Consider the following 21,894-nt stretch of genomic DNA (forward strand, 5'->3'; position numbering starts at 1 on the left):
TTGTTTTCTTTTTTTTTTGTTTTGTCTTGTTTTGTTTTGTTTTTTTATGGAACATTCTGCTAACATCCGCTATGGTGATTAAGCTATACTTATGCACTTAGCAAACTTTACAAAATAGAGATTCCTGAAGTATATATAGTAGCCAGTGCTGCTACATTTGACTAGAGATTTAGAAGAGTTTTGATTAAGACCGTTTGGATATTAAGTGACTATACTTATGGGGTAGATTAAAATTCAGTAGCCTCTACATTATCACACAGCCTATGCTAAAGTATTTTACTGTAAATTTCAGAAAAGTTAATGATTTGTTTTTGTTGGCACTTGTAAGAACCACTAAAACCTATGAATATTGTTGGCCTTAAGTAGACACTGTTAAAATGAATGCGATCAAATGATATTCATTTAAAGTTCAATTAGCCTTTATGGAATCACTATGACAAGCCCAGCAATGTTTAGCTCAGTGTTTTACATTCAAATCCATATTTACTTAATGAGTATTTCAGGAAGTTTAATTTCTGAGTTGTCTTTGGATGAATGAGAACGTAAAAGGAATTCAGAATTTTATAAACAGTCTATATTTATGTGGAGTATATTCTTTAGTGGACGTATGTATGAAAATCATTCAGAAAGATTTATTATCAGTATCTCCTATATTCTAGGCAAGCACAAAAAGAATAAGTAGGATCTGGCAACTGCCTCCGAAAATGTACAATCTCCTACAAATATGTGGACAAGGCAGGTGCAAAAACAAATTGTGAACCCTTGTTTATTTTAGTTTTATAAGTAGCATGTTCACTACTGATATCCACTTGAACAATTTGATTAACACAGAAAAGTGGAAAAGTAGATTAAACCCATCCAAAATTTAGGGAGATAGATAGATAAAAATCTGTATTATAGAACACATATATGTTATAATAATATATAACAACGTCCATATTATAGAACATATATGTGTATATATATACATATATGTAATAGAACAATAAACAGCATCATTACATGAGCTAAGACAGAAAAGAGGAGCATTTGTTTGCGTCTCTGGGCCTTGATTTGGCTCAGATAGAACTCTAGCTCCTTGCACTCTAGCACATAGCCATCTGCTTAGCCACGCTGGCCCCATCCTTATGCAACGCACGACAGAAGCTTGCCCTGCTGGGACTGCTCCTCCAGAAGACTGCTGTTTTGGGCATTCATTTTCCCTTCATTATATATTTTTTGAATTTGTTTTGGATTGTTTTTGTTTAAAATCTCTTCCTCCTCAGGAGTCTGCTGGCCCCCTTCTTGCAGCCCTGGACAGTGCATGGTGACCTTGTACTGCTGTTGTTAAGGTGCACTGCCAACCAATAGGAAGCAATTCCTCACCAGGGTCTTCGTGTGGACCAGCTTGCTGTGGGTCGCATTGCAGACAAGATCAATGATCCTTGTTTTGCGAAGGCAACACTCCCAGCCACAGATGTTCCCATGTCCAGCCTCAGAGTACAATATTTCTTACCACCTCCTCGCACACAACCGTGTGAATGTGGCAGGGGCAAATCTTATTGTTGGCCGTGGGCATCCCAGCTCAGACTTCTGCTTCTTGTGTCAGGGCTTTCTCTTACCACTGTCTTAGGGTGCTTGTGCCAGTTGTCCAGAGAGATGCCCATTGCTGGGCACTGGTTGGAAAGAGAAACTTAGGTATATATTTTTTACCTTTTTCTTTCTCCCTCCCTCCCTTCCTTTGTCTCTTCCTCTCTTTCTCCCTCCCTCCCTCTATCCCTCCTTCCCTCCGTTCCTTCTTTCCTTCCTTCCTTTCTTCCTTCCTTGCTCTCTCTACACCTTCCTTCCTCTCTTTCTTTTTCTTCCTTTCTTTCTTCCTTTCTTTTCTTTCTTCCTCTTTTCCTTTCCTCTGTTCCCTTCTCTCTTCCTTTCCTTTCCTTTTTTCTTTCCTTTCCTTTCCTTTCCTTTCCTCTCCTCTCCTCTCCTCCCCTCCACTCCCCTCTCCTCTCCCTTTCTTTTTTGAAATGGCCTCACTCTGTAGCCCAGGCGGGATTATAGTTCACTCTACCCTGAAACTCTCGGGCTCAAGTGATCCCCCTACCTTGGCCTCCTGAGTAGGTGGGAGTATAGGCACATGCCCTATGCCCTCCTAATAAAAAAAAAAAAAAAAATCTTTGTAGAGATGGGATCTCACTATGTTGCCCAAGCTGATCTTGAACACCTGGCCTTAAGTGATCCTCCAGCATCAGCTTCTCAAAGTGCTAGGAATACAAGAATGAGGCACTGTACTTGGCTCTATTTTTATCTAATTAATTTGCTAATTTTAAACATAATTATAAGTTGGAATTAAACATTATATATATTATCCTTTAAAAAATTCCAAATTGCTTGTTATGGTTAAGTGTTTATCATTAGTTTCCAGACTCAATGACAGTAGTTTATGTCATTGATCTATTAATAGAAAATAAAGAAAAGACCTTTTAACTTACCTGGAAGTAACTCATTTCCTTTTGGAAAATTCCTGCCATGGTACTGACCAACATTGATATATATGTGAAATAAATAAAGAGGAGACAAATAGAGGGAACAGTATTTAATAACAGGAGAAAAGTAGAGATGGAGAAAAGAAAGTTTTTAAAAATGAGTTTTCATGGGCTGGGCACAGTGGCTAGCACTTTGGAAGGTCCAGGCAGGAGGACTATTTAAGGCCAGGAGTTTGAGAACAGCCTGGACAACATAATGAGACCAATCTCTCTATATATATATGTTTTTAATTAGCTGCATATGGTGGCAGGTGGCTGAAGTCCCAGCTGCTAGAGGGGGCTGACACAGAAGGCTCACTTGGGCCCAGGAGTTTAAGACTGAGTGATTGCACCACTGCTGTTATCAGTCTTCTGTGATTTTTGATGTCCAAGGTGGGAGTGAGTGATGAAAATCTGTAAAAGAGTTAAGAGGATGCTCTCTTTAATTTACAAACATATTTCTTGAAGATGAGTTTTTGTTATAGCTTAGAAATCTGTCATATATTATTATTGTTTCCTTTCACATATTACAGTTTTTCTTTCTAAGATTTTATCTTTTCTTACTGTTTTAGATTCACAGCAAAATTAAGCAGAAGGCACAGAAATTTCTCTTATACTACTGGTTCTGCATATGCACAGCCTCCCCTGTATCAACACTCTCAGCAGTGTAGTACATTTGTTACAACTGATGAACCTATATTGACAAATCAATAACAACCCAAATCTGTAGTTTACATTAGGATTTCTCTTGGTGTATACATACTATGGGTTTTGACAAAGGTATAGTGACACATGTCCACCATTGTAGTAACATACAAAGTAGCTTCACTGCCGTAAAAATCATTCCGCCTCCTCTCTTAACCCCTGACAACCACTTATCTTTGTACTTTCTCCATAGTTTTCTGTTTTCCAGAGCGTCATATAGTTAGAATCATACAGTGCCTAGCCTTTTCAGATTGGCTTGTTCATATAACATGCCTTTAAGTTTCCTCCACTTCTTTTCATAGCTGATAGCTCATTTCTTTTTACCACTGATATTCCATTGTCTGGACATAGTACTTTAATTTTCCATTTACCTACCAAAGAATATCTTGGTTTTCAAGTTTTGGCAAAAATTTAAAAAGATGTTAACATCCATGTGTGAATATTTTATGGACGTAAGTTTTCAGTTCCTTCAGATAAAAACCAAGGAGTGCAATGGCTGGATTATATATATAAGTTTGTTTAGTTTTGGGGGAAACCTTCAAACTGTACTCCAAAGTGACTGTTTGAATAGTAATGCATATAGCATATCCATAATTTATTGACCACACGACTTTTTTTTCCCCTCAGCGTGCTATAGCATCAGTATCCATCACAATGAGGGTTTGCACTTTTCAGGTAGGGTGGTTCATCCTTGGGCAAGACTGTGCTGAGCACTGCAGATCTTCTAGGATCCGTGGCTCCTGCCGGCTGGATGCCAATAGCACTCCCCAGTCATGTGACAACCCAATCTGCTCCCACATAATCCAGATATCTCCTGGAGGAGAAATACCACCCTGGTTGGGATCCAAAAGGCTGGAGGAACACAGACAGGTCTTACTCTCTTATGAACTGGCCGTGTGGGATGCTCTAGGAATGAAGCTGGTGGAATGCTTTTAGTGACCAAAAGTCCTTAAGAGATGCGAGAAGCGGTTACCTGGATTACATATGAAAAAGTTTGCTGTGGTTACATATGAAAAAGTTTGCTTAGCTGTACACTTACATTTTGTGCATTTTAGTACATCTATGATTGATTTCTATTTAATTTGAAAAATAGTCGCTACATGAATTTTACAGATATACAAGATGTTTTCTGAGAAATAATTCAGAAAATAACTTAATGTTGAGATTATTCTCCATCCCTGTAGCCAAATGACTGTGAATTTCTGTAATTTTCTTTCTTAGTCTCCACTATGAAACAATTTGAATTAGATGTCATTACAGTGTACTATATTTTAAGAATCTTAGATGTATAGGTAGGAAAACAAAAACATATATGTACATATATGTTTATATATAACCTATATATATATAGAGAGAGAGAGGTTATATTCAATTATATTCAGTTAGAGTTCGACCACAGTAATTTGGTATTTAAATAATTTGATATTATTAATGATATTAGTTTATCCCACATGGTTATTAACTAAAGCTGACATTTTCCCAATAAAATCAATTTGCTTATAATAGCATTGACATTTCTTTGATCTACTGTGTACAAAATGTGCCAGCTCTGCAGGGATGATGAGTTAACACTCTAAGCAATTCTTTCGTCTTGTCACTGCAGTATTATGAGACATGAAAAGTGTTTGAATGGATATGGCTGTAATGTACAGTGTTTCCTTTGTTTTCAGAGTAAAAAGCCATTAACAGTTATTTCAGGATTAATGTGTTTATGACACTTGTAAATTGATTTATGGTATTAGCCAGGCAGGTGATAGAACAAAAGCCTTTTAATTTTTTTGTGTGTGTTTATCCTTACCAGTTTCCAGACGTTGAGTGATTCAGATCACACTTCAGACTTATGGAAATGTGCTGGATCTCCTCCCCATAAGACCTGATTCTGAACCAGGGGAATAGTTTAACCTAGCCTGATAATCACATAAAAGGAATTTCATAAAGGGACACTTGAGGTCAGAGAGAAGTGAAGGTGACATCCACTCCATCACGAAAATGTCAAATGGCTTTATATAAGACATCTTGCTTGATGCGGCTCAGTGATTCTTAAACCCTTTATCATGGAGAGAAAAGAAAATTCAAACATTTCCAAGTTATAGCACTGTCTCAGACTATTATACAAATACATTGAGTTATTTTTAAAACTATAATTTGGATGCCAGTGTCATAAAATATCTCTTCCTGCTGGCTATAATAAATGCTGTTGATCTATTTCAAGCTTCCTGAGTAGAAAAATGTTGTTTAATGATTTTGCAGGCATGAAGTTAATTTCAGTCTCTGGAATTCATGGTAGCTGAAACAACTTAATGCTGTTTCGTAGGGAAGAGGACTGTCAACATAGCTTTTTTTTTGGCTGTATATGTTCCATGTTGTTGATGAAAATGGCAGATGGACTGTCACTGACATTTCTGCTTTGTGTAGTTGCTGCCATAGAAATGAAAAAGTTTTTTAAGTGGTGATCATAAGAGTCACCTTTTGTTCTTTGAATTTGCCTTTTTACATTTTCTTTTTTGGAAATTTGACCTGAAACTGTTTGTGAATAATTACTGAGAAAAAAATGTCAAGGATTTTTAAAAATCACTAAAATAAAATGTGCTATGTCAAACCAGCTGCCTTTCTAAGCTGCTTTTTGTCCATTTATTACACTAGTCAGATTCTATTTTCCTCTAAAAAGATAAAATAGAAAACTCCTTTTTTAATTCCGGTATATAAATTTGAATAATATTATTTACAAAAAGGAAAATTGAACTATTTACTGTTTGTTAGAGCCATTAGAGAACCATAGTGCCAAAGGTTTTGTGTAAACATGACACCATTACTGTTAGGTGAAAAAAAAAAACAAGTGATCATTAGGGAATGATTATTATTCAGAATGCATTAACAATAGCCTTGAATCTTTAAAGTAATTTTAAAATAATCTGTTTTAGTGTTCAATTTATAATGGTGAAATGATCTATTACTGTTCAAAGTGAGAATTTAGTCTTAACCATTTTTATGCATTGTTGCCTTTCTATACTTTATTAATGGAATTTAAACAGTCTCCAATGGAAACATAATGCAAAGTTGATGAATTAAGTATCAAAGCATAAAAGAAAAACGTAGAGGCAATGTGTATACTAACAGCCACCAAGATTTAAATAAGTATGTACCATAAAATGGGCTTGTATTTCCTTTAGGTGGGCGATAACTTTCCAAACTCTTAAACCAAGAAAGAAAAAGCATTGAGTTACATTAGTTGCTTATGCTAAACATACAGAACATACATAGTGATGTTTAAAGAAACCCCACGTTTTCTCATCTTGTGCCAACAGAAGAGGTGCAGACAATATGGTAGCTTTAAGAAAGTCTTTTTTCTGTTTGTTTTTTATTTTTGTTTTAGATGTATGCCAGTAGGCATTCTCAAGACTTTGTCTACCTTTTACTAAACAAACTCCTTACTGCTTTTGAAATATTTTGTTTATTTCTAATTTTGAAAAACTGAATAAACATTAAAAATATTTCTATTAGGAAAATGTTAAAATGCACCCCCAAATAGAAAGATTAGCATAACCTCCGCCCATTCTCTCTCTCTCTCTCCATATATATATATATGTATATATACATGCATATATATATATATATATATATCAGCTTCAACAATATCCATTATTGCATCGATTTGTTTATTCTATCTCTTCTACCTAAATTAGCTATTTCTACCTTGAAAACCATCCCAAAACACTGATTCAATAAAGGAAACATTTATTATTGTTTCTAAGTCTGCTGTTTCTTTGGGAGATTCTGCTGAACTTAGCCAGACTTGGCTGAGGCTGACGGGCTGGTTCTAGCATCGCATTCTGCTGACAGTTTATCTAAGGCAGTCTCATCTAGGGTGGCTGCCCAGTTTACATTTAGTGGCTGGCTGGCTGTTGGCCAAGATGATGAGGATGATGGGCAAAGTGTCTCTTATCTTCCAACAGGGTAGTCCAGTCTTGTTCTTCTAATAGCTGTGTAGAGTTTTCAGAGACAGAGAGAAAGAATAAAAGGGTGCAAGGCTCCTTGAGGCCTAGACCAGAACTCATTCTAGGGTTAAAAGCCTGCCAGATTCAAGAAGTGAGGAAATAGCTTCTTGGGAGGAGCTGTAAAGTCATATTACAGAGTGTATGACTACAAGGAGGGGAAGAGAATCAAAGAAGTTTTTGCAATCAGTCTACCACACTCTCCCACTTTGGGGATATTATTTTAAATTAATTAATATCATGTCACCACTACATATTTTAGAGAATATGCCTTTATTTTCTAAGTTGTTATGACTTTGTAAAACTAATAGAATCCATTCAAGTTAACTGTGATCCTCAGATCAGAATATTATTAGTAGAGACTATATCTGCATTACCACTATCAACACAATGATCATCACTGTCACTAGTATTAGCAAGTTTTATTTTCCTGTGCTAATGAAACTACCTCACTTAAATCTCATAAGTGTGACATATAGCAGCAACTATTACACCAGCTTATAGAGATGAGTGAGAAGTTTGGGTAAACTGCCCAAGGCCACCTAGTAATGGTGGCTTTGAACCCTGGTTATACTCATTTTCCGATGGTCTATCACTACACATCGCTTTGTCACGTGACCAGGCGGCAGGTTGCAGTAGCTTTGCACTTACATGGGAGGCCAAGTAGAATGGATAAAGACTTAGTCATCTCTCTTTTCTATTTCTCAAGAAAGACTATGAATTTAAATTAAGGGAGCAAGTTGTTTCTAGATTTGCCACCATGAAGCACTCTTAAACATCAGAGAGATCTATGTGGTCACACTGTAATACTCATGATGTATATATGTTAGAGGCTTTTGTTTTGAAGAGGCAAAGAACTTTATTTTCTTTTTGTTGTGTTGGAAGTAGTCCTAGGAGGTATGCATGCCTGTCCATGTTAAACTAATATCTTGAAATCAGTATATTCTTAATTCTTATCCCGCTAGTCATATTGGAGAAGCATAGGGAGTCAGGAAGTTTCGATTGTGTTGAAGCAACTTCATTGTCTGGGCCAAATACCTGGAGTTCGTTGCCTCATGCCAAGAAGATATAGAACATGGACACACACAAGGAGTTTAGGAGTGGAAGTTTAATACGCAAAAGAAAGAGAAAGGAAAACAGCTATCTTTCTAGTGAGAGAGAGTTCTTCCCAGAGGAAAAGATTGGCCTGCTGCAGATGCACCATATTTTATAGGCAGACTTGAGGAGGTGGTGTCTGATTTACATAGGGCCCACAGATTGATTCGATCAGGTATGATGTTTACATAGCACACAGAAAAGGCTGGCAACCCTACCTTAATCTTATTATGTGAATAGGCTTTCCAGTTGACTGGTGCCATCTTGTCTGGTACTTACTGTACATAGTGGCTGGCAAAGGGAAGGGAAGATGGAACCCCATTTTTTAACATGATTGGAAGAACTGCCAGGGTCTATGTCGACAGCTCGATTTTACAGGCTGCTTTTTGTGAGAAAATGATTTGGGTGCTGCTTTTCATTTAAAAGGAAAACCTTACCAAGGACTCTAGTACCCTCACTATCTGCCTAAGTCATTTCTTCTTAACTCCTGTAACAGTATGATGTGACACTAAGAGATCTATTAAGCTGGTGCAAGTCATTGTGGCTTTTGATGGCAAAAGCAATCATTTTTTCACCAACCTAAAATTTTCTTTTGAAGTGGTTAGCAGGGATGATTTTTTTTCCTAAGGATGAGCTAAGATAGTAGGAAGATTTAACTCAGTTTATCAAGATTCATAAAAATTAATTGATTTCTTTGTGGATCTGAATTGATGTTGTTAGTATAAGCAATCAGACATCAGTTTCATGTGATTAAACTTCAAAAATATTGTAGTAAGAGTATAAATGGAATGCTTATAACACAAAGAAATGATAAATGCTCCAGGTGATGTATGTGCCAATTATCCAGATGTAATTATTACACATTGTATGCCTGTGTCAAAATATCTCATGTACCCTATAGATATTGTGTACTTATAAAAAGTAAAAATTTTTTAAAAAAGTTCTTGTCTTAGTGCCAGCTCTGTCTTGAGTTTCAACAATTACTATTATCTCTGAGGTCTGGCATGAGGCATTAAATGCTATTCTTTCAAGAAAAAAAGATAAATAGGAATATAATTTTATTGCTATCTTACTCCTGCAAAATGGAATTCCTAAACAACATATCCTTTATGAATTCTGACAATGAAGTTAAAACTGACTTTCCCTTTTCAATCTGTAAGCTATTTCAGAGCTTTCATCATCAGCTAATGGTGTCTTGCTTGCAAAGGGTCAACACATTTAAACTTCTAATAATTTTTATGTTATAGCCTGTGAGCATACAAATTTCAGGTAAATTGAAGCTAATTCCTATAGAGGGTAAGGTCATATATAGAATTAGTCATTATTCATATTCTAGAAAGTGATGATGTCATCAATATTTGGTATATCTCAATATATAGTCTTATTTTAAGGCAGGGGTTCACTGTGGCATCCTTTTATGGGAGAGAATTTCTTGGGTCAAGACCATGCACTTAAGACTATTAAAATTCAAAAAATCAGATCATCATCACTGAATAATTAGTATCTAGAAGCTACTTTAACAATTAGAGACCATTGAACTTGCTACTCTAAATCAGGAGATTGATAGGAATTGAGACTGTTCTCACTTACTTAGCTATCTAGTTATTCTTGTTCCCTATTTCAGGGTGAGATGATATGAAATATTAATCTAGAAATACGATCTCCTAGTAGCATTATACTTTTGAAAGTCTTGATACTTACAAACAAAAAGCAACTCATTAAACTCATATCCTAGATACCCTTAAAGCAGTCAGGATTGAATATTAATGGAACTGAATATTAAACAATAACTAAATTTCAAGTAAATACTGATATATAATAAACAATGAATTTAAATGACTATTACCAGACTGTTTCAGTAAAAACAGGAAAAAGAAAATTCAAAAAACAGGGCATTGATAGTTTCCTCCACATTTTCATATTAATAATAGCTACATGATTTAATGTCTCCCAACTTTGTGCAAATATCTAGAACTCGGTTTTTGTAGTTAAGGCAGTGTTCTGCTTTTTATAATGAAACCATTTTTCCATGTTTTACTTTGTTGATTAGGATAACACTTTTCAACAGAAAAGCAGTGTCGATTAACATAGTGACACATTTGAAAATATGTGTTAAATTTACCAGTATGAGTTAAATTACCAGTGTAAGTTATCTGTCATTAGAAAATATTCTGAAGCACACAAGGATAATTTTTTCCAATTCCCATTTTATAGATGGGTCAATTGAGGTCAGGCAGAGTAGAGAAATGACATTTCTCTAATTCAGGACAAAGATTCACATTTTTGGAGGGTGAAGGGTAGTGTTTTCTATTATGATTAAATTTTGTTCTCAAAGTCAAACATAAATGGGATTGCTGTCTCTTAAGAGTCCTAAAATTATAAAATAAAACAGCAGCCATTAGTTAAATTTTACTAATCTGTACATATATACCAAAGATTCAGGAGCATAATCTCTTGTGAACAAAAAGAGTAATTGATTTTTAGAAAACAAAAGAAAATTACACACCTGAAAGGCTAATTATCTCATTTTGGAGCAAATTGTTATATTATCGCTTTCAAGAAACTTGATGGATAATGTATAAACAATGTTTAGAGGTCTATTATCATAATGTTTCAGAAAAAAATGAAATTGTAAAAGGAAGTAAAAGAAAATTAAAACCTTAATTCTTATTCTATTTCTGTAAACTTTTGAATGAATAAATATTCTGTTTAAATGAGAAGCCTCTTATGCCTTTGTCTTCTGCTTGAGCCAAACTCACATTTGTAAATTTCAGTTAAAATGGCTGATCTTTATTTGTTCTTCATTTTTTCTTTCCTCTATCTTGCTGGAACTATTTCACCAGAAATATCAATGATGTATATTTGTGATCCTTAATAATGACTCAAATGGGAGTAGATATCTAACATAAAGAATAGTGTGAAAAAAACACCTTTTAAATAAAATTAACTAAATGAAGTTATTCTCTTAGTCATTAACACTCATTAGTCATATACACCATGAAATACTACACAACTATAAAAAGAACAAAATTGTGTCCTTTGCAGCAACATGAATATACCTGGAGATCATTATTCTAAGCAAATTAATACAGAACCAGAAAACCAAATACTGGATGTTCTCATTTTGAAGTGGAAGCTAAACCTTAAATACATATGGACATAAAGATGAGAATAATAGACACTGGGGCTACTAGATGGGGGGTATTGAGAAGGAGTGAGGATTGAAAAACTACCTATCGGGTGCTATGCTCATTACCTGAGTGATGAAATCATGTATACACCAAGCCTCAGTGGCACTCAATTTACCTATGTAACAAACTTGCATAGGTATCTCTGGAAACTAAAATAACAACTGAGAATAAAAAAGAAAAACCACTCATATGTGTAATATCATACCTTCCAAGTAAAACTTCCTCTGACTTACAAATACGATTTATTTGAATAGTTTATGGTTTTCAATAGAGTATATATTCACTGTCCTTTATTTCACATATGAAGAGGAAAAACTAATTTTATTCATGTGAAGTTATTAGAGAACAGTTTTAAAAAGAAGAAACAAAGTTCCACACCAAAAGAAAAGTGTATTTAATTTCTGTTATGTTGACATTTTAGAGTTTATGAATTAATACCTTATTCTGTTTGTTTTCTTTAGTTTCCAGGTTAACTAAACTCTCAGCTTTAAACCAAAGTAAGAGGAGACATTAAGATTTTCGTTCTTCCTGGGTTGTCTCCTTCCTGAAGAGCAATGGAAACACTTTTACCTAGAAGAGGAGTAATTCTATCTCTAATTTTCTTCCTGTTAAAATTCTCAACAGCAATTGAAATACCACCCTCAGGTAAAGTGACAGAATTCAATGCCTATTAATGGAATTTTATATTTGCATTTTGACTTTTAAGTAGACTACTTAACAGATTGAGGATGACTTTTCTACCATATTTCTATATATTCTCCAGCAATCTGTCATCACAGTTTATATCTATTTTTTTTTCATTTTGTGGGTGGCTGATACATGACTGCTGTATTTATTTTGAAGCCCAAGCTTTTAGTTCCTTATACAAACTTAGAACATACCAAGAAATATAACCTATAGATAAGGTAGTATTTTTCCATATGTCTAGGATTATCTGCAATATTACCAACAACTTCACTTTTATAAACTTAAAAAAGTTAATTTTATATACTTATAAAAAGTTAATCAGGATTCAAAAATTACTGGCATTCAACCAATTATGACAAAAAGGCATTTGATAAACTTTGTATTATTTTTCAAAATGATTATATTTAAGAATGAAAACAATGAATAATAAGCCATTTTACAAGTAAAAGTATAAGACGATACCAACTCTCAAAATCTAGAGCATTATATAGTGTGAATTCATATTAAGAGGTTAGATAGTAGTATCATGGAAATATATAAATATATATTTTAACACATGTTCGTAAAATGTATGCAGATTTTTAACCATTATAAATCAGTTTGAACAAGTCATGGTAATAAATAGTTTTGTTTTGTTTTTTTAAAGTATGTAAACATCAGCAGGACATGGTGACACATGCCTGTAGTCCCAGCTATTTAGGAGTCTGAGGCAGGAGGATTGTCTGAACCCAGGAGTTCAAGACTACAGTGTTCAGTGATCACACCTGTGAATAGACATTGCATGCCAACCTGGGCAATATAGTGAGACTTTGTCTCTAAAACAAATCAAAACTTTAAAAATCTGCAATAGAATTTATATAATAGTATATTAAGTCTGTCATGTGGGGATCTTTTAAGTTTTTCTTGCATTACATGCATATGGGATCTAAAAGACCCTTGAGAGGTTAGTAAGACATTTTTATCCATGTAGTTCAGGAATAATCTCTATCGTCTATTCTGCATATAATTTGAATAGTTATTATATTAGAGGTATTGGTTATTAAAATCTTAGCATTTCAGATGATATTTGTGGATCTTCAGAATTCTAAAGAAAGTCATGACCTCATAACATTTAATAAATGTTAGAAAAGTGTTGACACTGAACTATAACTTTGCTTTTGAAGTACTCAGAAAGACTGAATGTGAATAGAAATGGACATACCTCTCTGACTATATATAATGTATTTAAAAACTATTCTAAAGGCCACCTTACATTACTTGCTGTAGCTATTTTTATATTATACACTTTGGAAAGCACTGCAATTGTAGTTCCATCCCCCAGCTAGAAAATCCCTTCTCTATTGTTCCTAACAGATAAGTAAGCTCTGTTTTGATATTTCCATTTGAGATCTACCTGACCTACAAATAGATAGACTTAAAGCTTGCTTTACATTTGGCTGAAATATTTCAGCCTATACAGTATATTATATTTCATCACCGACCAGTCTTTTTGTAGAAATTCTGGTAAGGAGGCTAAAATACCTTCATTTTTAGTGAATTCTTTTGGTTTGAGTATGCAGTAGCAAGTTAAGAGCAAGCTTCTTGGTGATTCTGTGGGAAAAGATTAATAATTTCACATTGTCTCCCCAGTAGCAAAAAAGATGCCACTAAGATTCCTGATTCAGATTCCTGACCGTAATCTCAGGCATACACATTTATTCTTCATCATTTCTCACTTTGTCAGTGGTGAAGGATGTGAAATTTTATATTAATTCCTGGCACACATTTTTATTCTGGCTGTCTCAGTTACTTATGCATTTTCAGGCTGTAATGTCCTTAGACAACAATTGTTATAAAATATTAATGACATGTTTTCAGAACATCTGAATATTATTCACTTATTTGAGGGCTCTAGAGCACTCACAAGGAAATGCAACTAAGACAGGTATCCAATTTGAATGTCAAGGAGTTTGGCATCGCTATAATTGGCTTAATTATAGAGGAAGGGATTTATAATGTAGAATATATATTCTTATAAACACCCAAAGGTTATTAGCTCCATTCCCCAAATAATTAGTTATTGCTGAGCCTTTACAACCTTAGCAAATTTAGTAAAGAATAATGTTCTAATAAACACGTTGTTCACAAGTTATTAGCTGATATCTAAGGGACTGTGGCCATTGTATATCGTCCCTCACCGTTTATAACTGCAATAAAATTTAAATCATGTGAATTTGCAATAAGCTTAAGTCCTGCTCTACACAGAAATAATAGTAATCAGAAACAAAGTAAATGTGAATGAAAATACAGATATTTTGCATGTTGATTTATGAATATCTAGTTGATAAACACTGAACTTGAACTAATATCAGTAAGTTAGTAAAACTTACAGATTTATAGGCAACAGTGAAAAATTTTTTAAATAGAAAAAAATTTTCGAATTTGGAAAGGCATTTAGTTTTTATTCTAGGCTGGCTGTCAATGCTGAAAATGTGGTTTGCACAATTCTTGGGGTCCCAGAAATACATACAGATGATCTGTGAGATCAAACTGTTTTAATAATAAACCTAAGATGCCATTTTTTCATTTTCACTGTGTTGTCATTGGCTCTGATGATACAAAATTAATGGGGACTGGGCGTGATGGCTCATGCCTGTAATTATGGTGCTTTGGAGGCTTGAAGCCAGGAGTTCAAGACCAGCTTGGGCAATGTAATAAGACATCATCTCTAAAATAAAAAATAAATTAGCTGGGTGTGGTTGCTCACACCTGTAGTCTCAGCTACTTGGGAGGCTGAGGCAGTAGGATCATTTGAGTCCCAGAGGTTGAGGCTGCAGTGAGCCATGATCATGCCACTACATTCCAGCTTGGCATTAGCATCACACTCTGGTAGTCATGATACTTAATGTCCAAACACTCAAAGTTAAAAATTCCCGAAGCAAAGCAAAACAAAAACAATTTTGCTTAAGATTACAACTGTTGAAGCACTTAAAATTTATGAATATTATTAATTCTCTACTCTGGAATACATATATTCTAATATTGTAATGAAAGGGAAGTAGATATAAAATAATTTTGCTATGTATCAAAATTTTATCATGATCTCTGTTTCTTGATTGCATCGTTACTTGAGTCCCTAGCTGGACACCAACTTTACTTTAAAGTTATGACTGACAAATTATGGTTGCTCAGATATAGGTCAGATATTTTGAAAGTGAACCAAGTGAATCCATTCACTTCAAGATAAACAGCTGACCATATATATTGTCATTGATAAATTGTAAGTGCCAGAAAAAATTAGAATTGTGGAGGACATATATTGTCCACTGTAAGCTTGAGAGCTTCTTGACATTTCATACTGCTGATTAGATGGGTGACAATACTAAGGAGGGTCAATTTTTGATATTGTATAATGAAGTGCCTCAATATTTGGAAGACACAAAACAGTAAACCAATATTTTTTCCAAATGAAAACTGCATGATGTTACAAAATCATTCATGAGTTAAAAAAAAAAAGTAAATGGTTTAATGTTATAGAACAATGAAAAGTTGATTGATAAGTTTTAGATTCCATATTGCAATGAACATTTAAAAAACTACCACTTGTTGAGTTTTGCTATTCTAACTAAAAAGAATATCAGAAAGGACTATAAAATTTCCCATCATTTTTTAACTAGATTATCTGTGTAAGGCTGAATTTTCTTTATATCTTTGAACAAATCAATATTGCAACAGATGGAATGCAAAAGCAGATATAAGAATCCATCTGTCTTCTCAAGAAATTACAGAGAGCTGGGCACGATGATGCTCGCCTGCATTTCTATCTACTCATAAGGCTGAGGTGGGAGGATTACTTAAGCTTGGGATTTCTAGGCTGCAGTGAGCAATGATCCTGCCACTACACTCCAGCCTAGACAAGGGAGTGAGACCCCAGCTCAAATAATTAAGACAAAAAAGAAAAGAAATTACAGAGATTTGAAATAACATAAAATAATGCCACTCTTCTCATTATATTTAATGGTTTTCATAAATATGTATTTTATTTTAACACAGAATTATTTTAAATAAATTCATAATATTTTGAAAGACTTTCAGTTTTTATTCCTATTATAGTAAATATTGTTAGCTATAGTCCACATGAACAAAAGCTCCTTGAGATGTCTTACAATTTGTAAGAATGCAAAGGAGTCCTGAGACCAACAAATTTGAGAACAATTTAGGCTAAATCCTTAATATTACCAATGAGAAAGCAGAGAGTGGTTGAAGGCCTCATCCAATGTCACAAGTTTTAAGATCCCATTTGAGACTCTACTGTAGAATAGTACTTATGTAAGTTAGGCTCTGTGTCTGTCTGCAAATTGCTTTTCTCATACTTTATTTGCCAAACTTAGGTCCCTGCTGCTGAACAGTTAGTATTTCCTTATGAACCAACCCTGTCCTTTTATTAGAGATTCTAAGAACTGTACTAAAACTTGGATGTCTCCTTTTGAAAAATATTGGGTGCTCAACAGCAGTAGATCTTTACACACATCATGACCTGTGTTTTATTCCAAAACTTAATCCAAATTGTATTTCCAGCATTAGTAAATCTATTTTATAGTTGCAGTTCTCAGAAATGTAATCTCGCTCTCTACTAGGTGAGAGGCAAAGTCACTTCCTACTTTTTTTTTTAACTTTTGTGAAAGAATCTCTGTCACCCAGACTCAAGTGCAGTAGCTCAATCACAGCTCACAACAGCCTCAACCTCCTGGGTTCGAAATTAGTCCAGCTAATTTTTAAATTTTTTGTAGAGTCTCCCTATGTTACCCAGGTTGCTCTTGAACTCCTGGACCTAAGCGATCCTCCCACCTCAGCCTTCCAAAATGTTGGAATTACAGGTGTGAAGCACCAAGTGTGACCCACTTCCTACTTTTTAAAATTGTATTTGTCAATGTGGTTTTGATTTGCATTTCTCTAATGACCGGTGATGATCAGCATTTTTTCATATGTTTGTTGGCTGCATGGGGGCTAGAGGAGGCATAGCAGGGGGTGGGGGGATTGGGGAAGGATAATATTAGGAGAAATACCTAATGTAGATGACAGGGAGATGGATGCAGCAACCCACCATGGCACATGTATACCTATGTAACAAACCTGCACGATCTGCACATGAACCCCAGAACTTAAAATATAATTTTAAAATTGTTAAAATTGTATTTGTCTCATAAATTATTTAACTTATCAAACACTAACAGAGTTTGTCACAAGATGAGAGGATATTTGAATAAGAAGAATCCATTAACGCTCCAACCTAGCAATAGAATAAGACCCTGCCTTTAAAAAAAAAAAAAAAGAAAAAGAATCTATCAAAAACAAAAGGACACATTATGCATTAGCCATTATTTTATAATAATGGTTATCACTCAATTGAATTCTCTAAGGAAATGAAACAAAACAACACAAACTCCCAATAGATAAGTGTGAAAAAGTTATAAAATGAAAACTTATAAATAAAAGATAAACACTAAACAAGCCCATGAAAGAAACTTTATTAACAAAAAAAGGAAAATTAAAATAAAGAGAATAATTTATCTTTTCCTTTGTAATAAATTATAAACTGTTTTTATTATTTTAAAATGCTAGCATTCAGGGGTGGCAAAAATATAGAGAACCACTCTATTTTTGTTATCTGCATATATATCCTGTGGTGAAATAATATTTACATTTACCTAGAGTCATTACCATTTGTGTCCATGCCTGAAAATTTATCATAAATCATTAATTCAATAAAGGAAAAATCTATTTACTCAAAATGCCTATTGAAATACGCTACCTGGAAAGAAAAAAATGGATAATAATTTAATGTCCAGTAATAGAATTATTAAATATTATAGCATACCAGTGAGAAGAAATAATATAAAAGTGATAAATTAATTTTAATGTGTTTATAGAAACATGGAAGACTAAAAAAAGAACTTTCAAAGTGAGTGAACTAAGTAAAAATGCATATGCATGCTAACATCAATTGAAACCAATAATTTTAATAATAGATATTTTAAAGTTGTGATGACATAGCAACTTTTCTTCTGCTTTAAAAATGGTTACATTATTCTGGGTTTAAATAGAATGAACACATATGAAACCATGAAATCATGGCAGTGAAGTGTATTCCTTACAAGTAAGTACATGTTGCAAAGAGAGAGTGAGACTTAGTCTATTATTTTCACTTTCGTATCATCCTTTCACTTACCAGTGTACAAAAGAGGTTTAAAGTGCTTGTGTTATAAATTAACTTTGCCCAGTGTTTGAAGAGTGTGTGTTTTTAAGTACATATTTTAATATTTAGTTCAACAGGTGCCAACAATCATAAAACAGTCAAAAGTCCAAGTTGCCTTTCCCTTCGATGAGTATTTTCAAATTGAATGTGAAGCTAAAGGGAATCCAGAACCAACGTGAGTATTCTTTCAAATTAAATGATTCTTTAAATGTGTACTGTTCTTTATACTGTTCTTTACTTTTACCATCAAAAACTTGTTGAACTATAAATCTACACATGTTTGAAGCTAAGGGTTTACAAAAAAATAATATACATGCAAACAAAAATAAAGTTTGGTTATTTTACATATCATCTTCTGCCAGTTGAATTTATTTTGACCATAAACTAAGAGGTCTTATATAACATATTTAGAGTAGTCTTTGGTACAGCAGAAATACTCTACAATCTCTTAATCTACAAATAAAAAAGGTAGCTAAAAACTAGACGATTATTTATTCTACTTAGTAAAATGTAGCACTTATTAAGTCAAAATTAACACATTTTTAAATATCATTCTATACATATTTATAATTGTATGTCTTTAAATTTAAACATCTTATTCTGTGAATAGGTTGTTACTTGATTTTTTTAAGTTGTCATAGAAATATTGTCATCTCAGGTGGCAGAATACCATTTGCATGATGTACTACTATCTGGTATTATCTTATTTTGTAATTAAATAATTGTTATTCTAGGTGATCATAATCACTGATGAACTTTTCAAAATGCCTTCTGTGTGAGGAGGAAAAAATGTGGATTTATTGGAAGTGAGAAGGGAGAGACTATGGGAAGAATTCCCAATATTAAAATTCTACGTGATTCTAAAGTGGAAAACAAACCTACCTACTTTTATTAATCTGCATGATTATATTATATTCATTAAGAATACACATATTTAATGAAAATTGCTGGTTTTTAATTGTATCATGACTATTATTTCTTGATAATTTCATAATTAATATTATTAGTGACCCATTAATATGCTAAATTATAATTATTTCTGTATTTAATAAAATGGAATATATTCAAACAATACATGTAAATCTGGATAGAATTACAAAGGAATATAGGATAATTTATTCAATCAGTATGAATATACTGATGAATATAATGATATGTTAACATTAATTAACTGAATTATTATGTCAAAAAATAATACCATACACTTGTCACCAGTGAAATATAAAACACACAGAGAGAAGTAAAATAAGTCAGGAGGGTGGCTGGGCAGGCCTACTCCTAATGAAAATACATGTTCATGAAGGTTTGTTATTCCTATTGGGAGAATAATTACTTAGATTAGTCTAAGAATATGGTGTCCTGAAATATACCCAAATTTACATGGATAATTCTAGTATACGATGCTGAATACAATCTAACTGAGAAGTCATTATTTGTCTATCAGACTGATAAAGATTTAAAGAGACTTTTTAATGTCATTATCGTAGAACTGACACTCTAGTATACTGGGGTGGGAATTTGTGCACATTTTCTTTCTATAATGTAATTTTGCAACATTTATCAAATACCATAAAAATCTTTTAATTATTGATTTATTGATTTCATTTCTAAGGAATTGGCATAAAGAAATATTTGGACAAGTACAAAGAATAAACATCGAGTTGTTTCTTACAATATTTTCATAAAAGGATAAACATTGAAATGGTTATAAGTAACTAAAATAGTAACTATATGACAGAAGATAATGTAGCTGTGAAAATTGACTTTGGTATCATTACAATAATGGAAAAATTCAATTGGCCAAATTATATATTCAGTGTGGTCTCAAACATGTGACAAAATTCTAAAAATACTAATAGGAAATATTATCAAGTGTAATAATACTGGGCTTGTGTGTTTTGGGATTTTTAGTGAGGTCCTTACACATATATATATTTACATGAACAGAAATTATATGTGTTTCTTGTAATTTCCATAATATTAATAATAATACTGCATTACCTTTCTAATTGAAAATTTGTTTTTAAATTAAAGAAAGCAAAAGGTACTTTCCATTTTAATCCTATCATTTGTCAAGCTATTTTATGGATAGTAATATTTCTCAGATTCTTCTGAGACCCTTATTTATATCCTGTTATAGTCCATTAAGTGTATACTTATTACCATAAAGTGTCTTAGTTTTGTCATTTTTTATGCAGTTGCTAATAAATACTGTAAAAATATGTTATTATCTTTCAGGATTATTAAGTTTAGTTTTATTTTTTAGATTTACGTGGACTAAGGATGACAACCCTTTTTACTTCACTGACCCTCGGATAATTACATCTAACAATTCAGGAACTTTCAGAATCCCAAATGAGGGGCACATATCTCACTTTCAAGGAAAATATCGCTGCTTTGCTTCTAATAAACTGGGAATTGCTATGTCAGAAGAAATAGAATTTATAGTTCCAAGTAAGTATGATAACGGGAATTTCATTTTACAAATGTTTTGGTGATGTGTTAAATAGGAGTTATATTGGGTTCCAATGAACTAAAGCAATTCTTAATTAAATCAACTTATAGGTGTCTTATATTTCATTTATAAGGAAAATTTTCCTTCAGGTCTTGACACTTCAAATTGGATGACCTTAGAAAGCCACATAATTTTGCTGTGTTTCAGTAACCTTTTATCTAACGTGGAAAAATATAATACCTGCTTTGCCTCATACGATGAGAAATAAACACATTATTAGTTAAATTCATCTAAATTCCATGAAGTAATAGATAATCCCAAAGCCCCTGTGTAAACACAAGTTTATTTTTTGATAAAGCAATTTTCTATGGGCCTGGCAACTCTTCAGGGCAACTGTTTTCTATGTAGCCTTCTCGCTGATCTCAGCTAAAGGAAACATCATCATTCTGTGAAACATGCCATTTTGGTCAAAGAATTTGGGACAGGAGCATGAAAAACTGTATACAGGCTCTTAAATGCTTCTGACAAGAAGCTACACAGGCAACTCCCACTCATATTTTGTTAGATAGGGGAAAGCAAGTTGCAGAGTCCCACCTACCATCAATAATACGATGCTCATTAAGAGAGGAGAACCAGCTATAGCTAATGTCAACCACAAATAAAAATGATGTAAAACTGTAAGGCATTTTGCTGTCATATAGGTGTGTATTTATCAGTAATTGTCCCCCAAAGTAGTTTACTTTATTGGTAGCATATTTTGCCAATGTTCATGGGATATCCATGACCACCTTTTATATTTGATCATGTTTTCTCCTGTTCTTAAGATATCCACCATGACACAATTTTAGCGAAAGGCTTTATAGAGTACATCGTAGTCTAAAACCATCAGCTAGCTTCTATTCAGCAATTTCTTCTTTCAGAGCCCTAGACAAGAAAGTATTTCAAAGAAAGTTCTAAGCCTTGCAAAATATGAACAGTTGATTGTGAGGTTGCAGAATGTCCAGAAACTTCAGAAAAACAGATGTTGAAGAAT

The 21,894-nt window shown here is 33.4% G+C and overlaps 1 protein-coding gene across 7 annotated transcripts in view; it reads left to right on the forward strand.

The window, feature by feature from the left end:
- The window catches only part of CHL1 (cell adhesion molecule L1 like), a 203,184-nt gene that overhangs the window by 105,911 nt on the left and 75,379 nt on the right, over window positions 1-21,894 (forward strand). For all 7 annotated transcript variants that reach the window (XM_037743769.1, XM_037743768.1, XM_017543321.2 and 4 more), the window contains exons 2-4: window positions 11,946-12,129; window positions 18,476-18,581; window positions 20,673-20,860. In XM_037743769.1, the coding sequence (XP_037599697.1) occupies window positions 12,039-12,129; window positions 18,476-18,581; window positions 20,673-20,860 (385 nt within the window). In that variant the 5' untranslated portion in view covers window positions 11,946-12,038. The remainder of the gene's footprint in view (window positions 1-11,945; window positions 12,130-18,475; window positions 18,582-20,672; window positions 20,861-21,894) is intronic.

The sequence above is a fragment of the Cebus imitator genome, unplaced genomic scaffold, assembly GCF_001604975.1.
Source record: "Cebus imitator isolate Cc_AM_T3 unplaced genomic scaffold, Cebus_imitator-1.0 Scaffold152, whole genome shotgun sequence".
NCBI lineage: Eukaryota > Metazoa > Chordata > Mammalia > Primates > Cebidae > Cebus > Cebus imitator.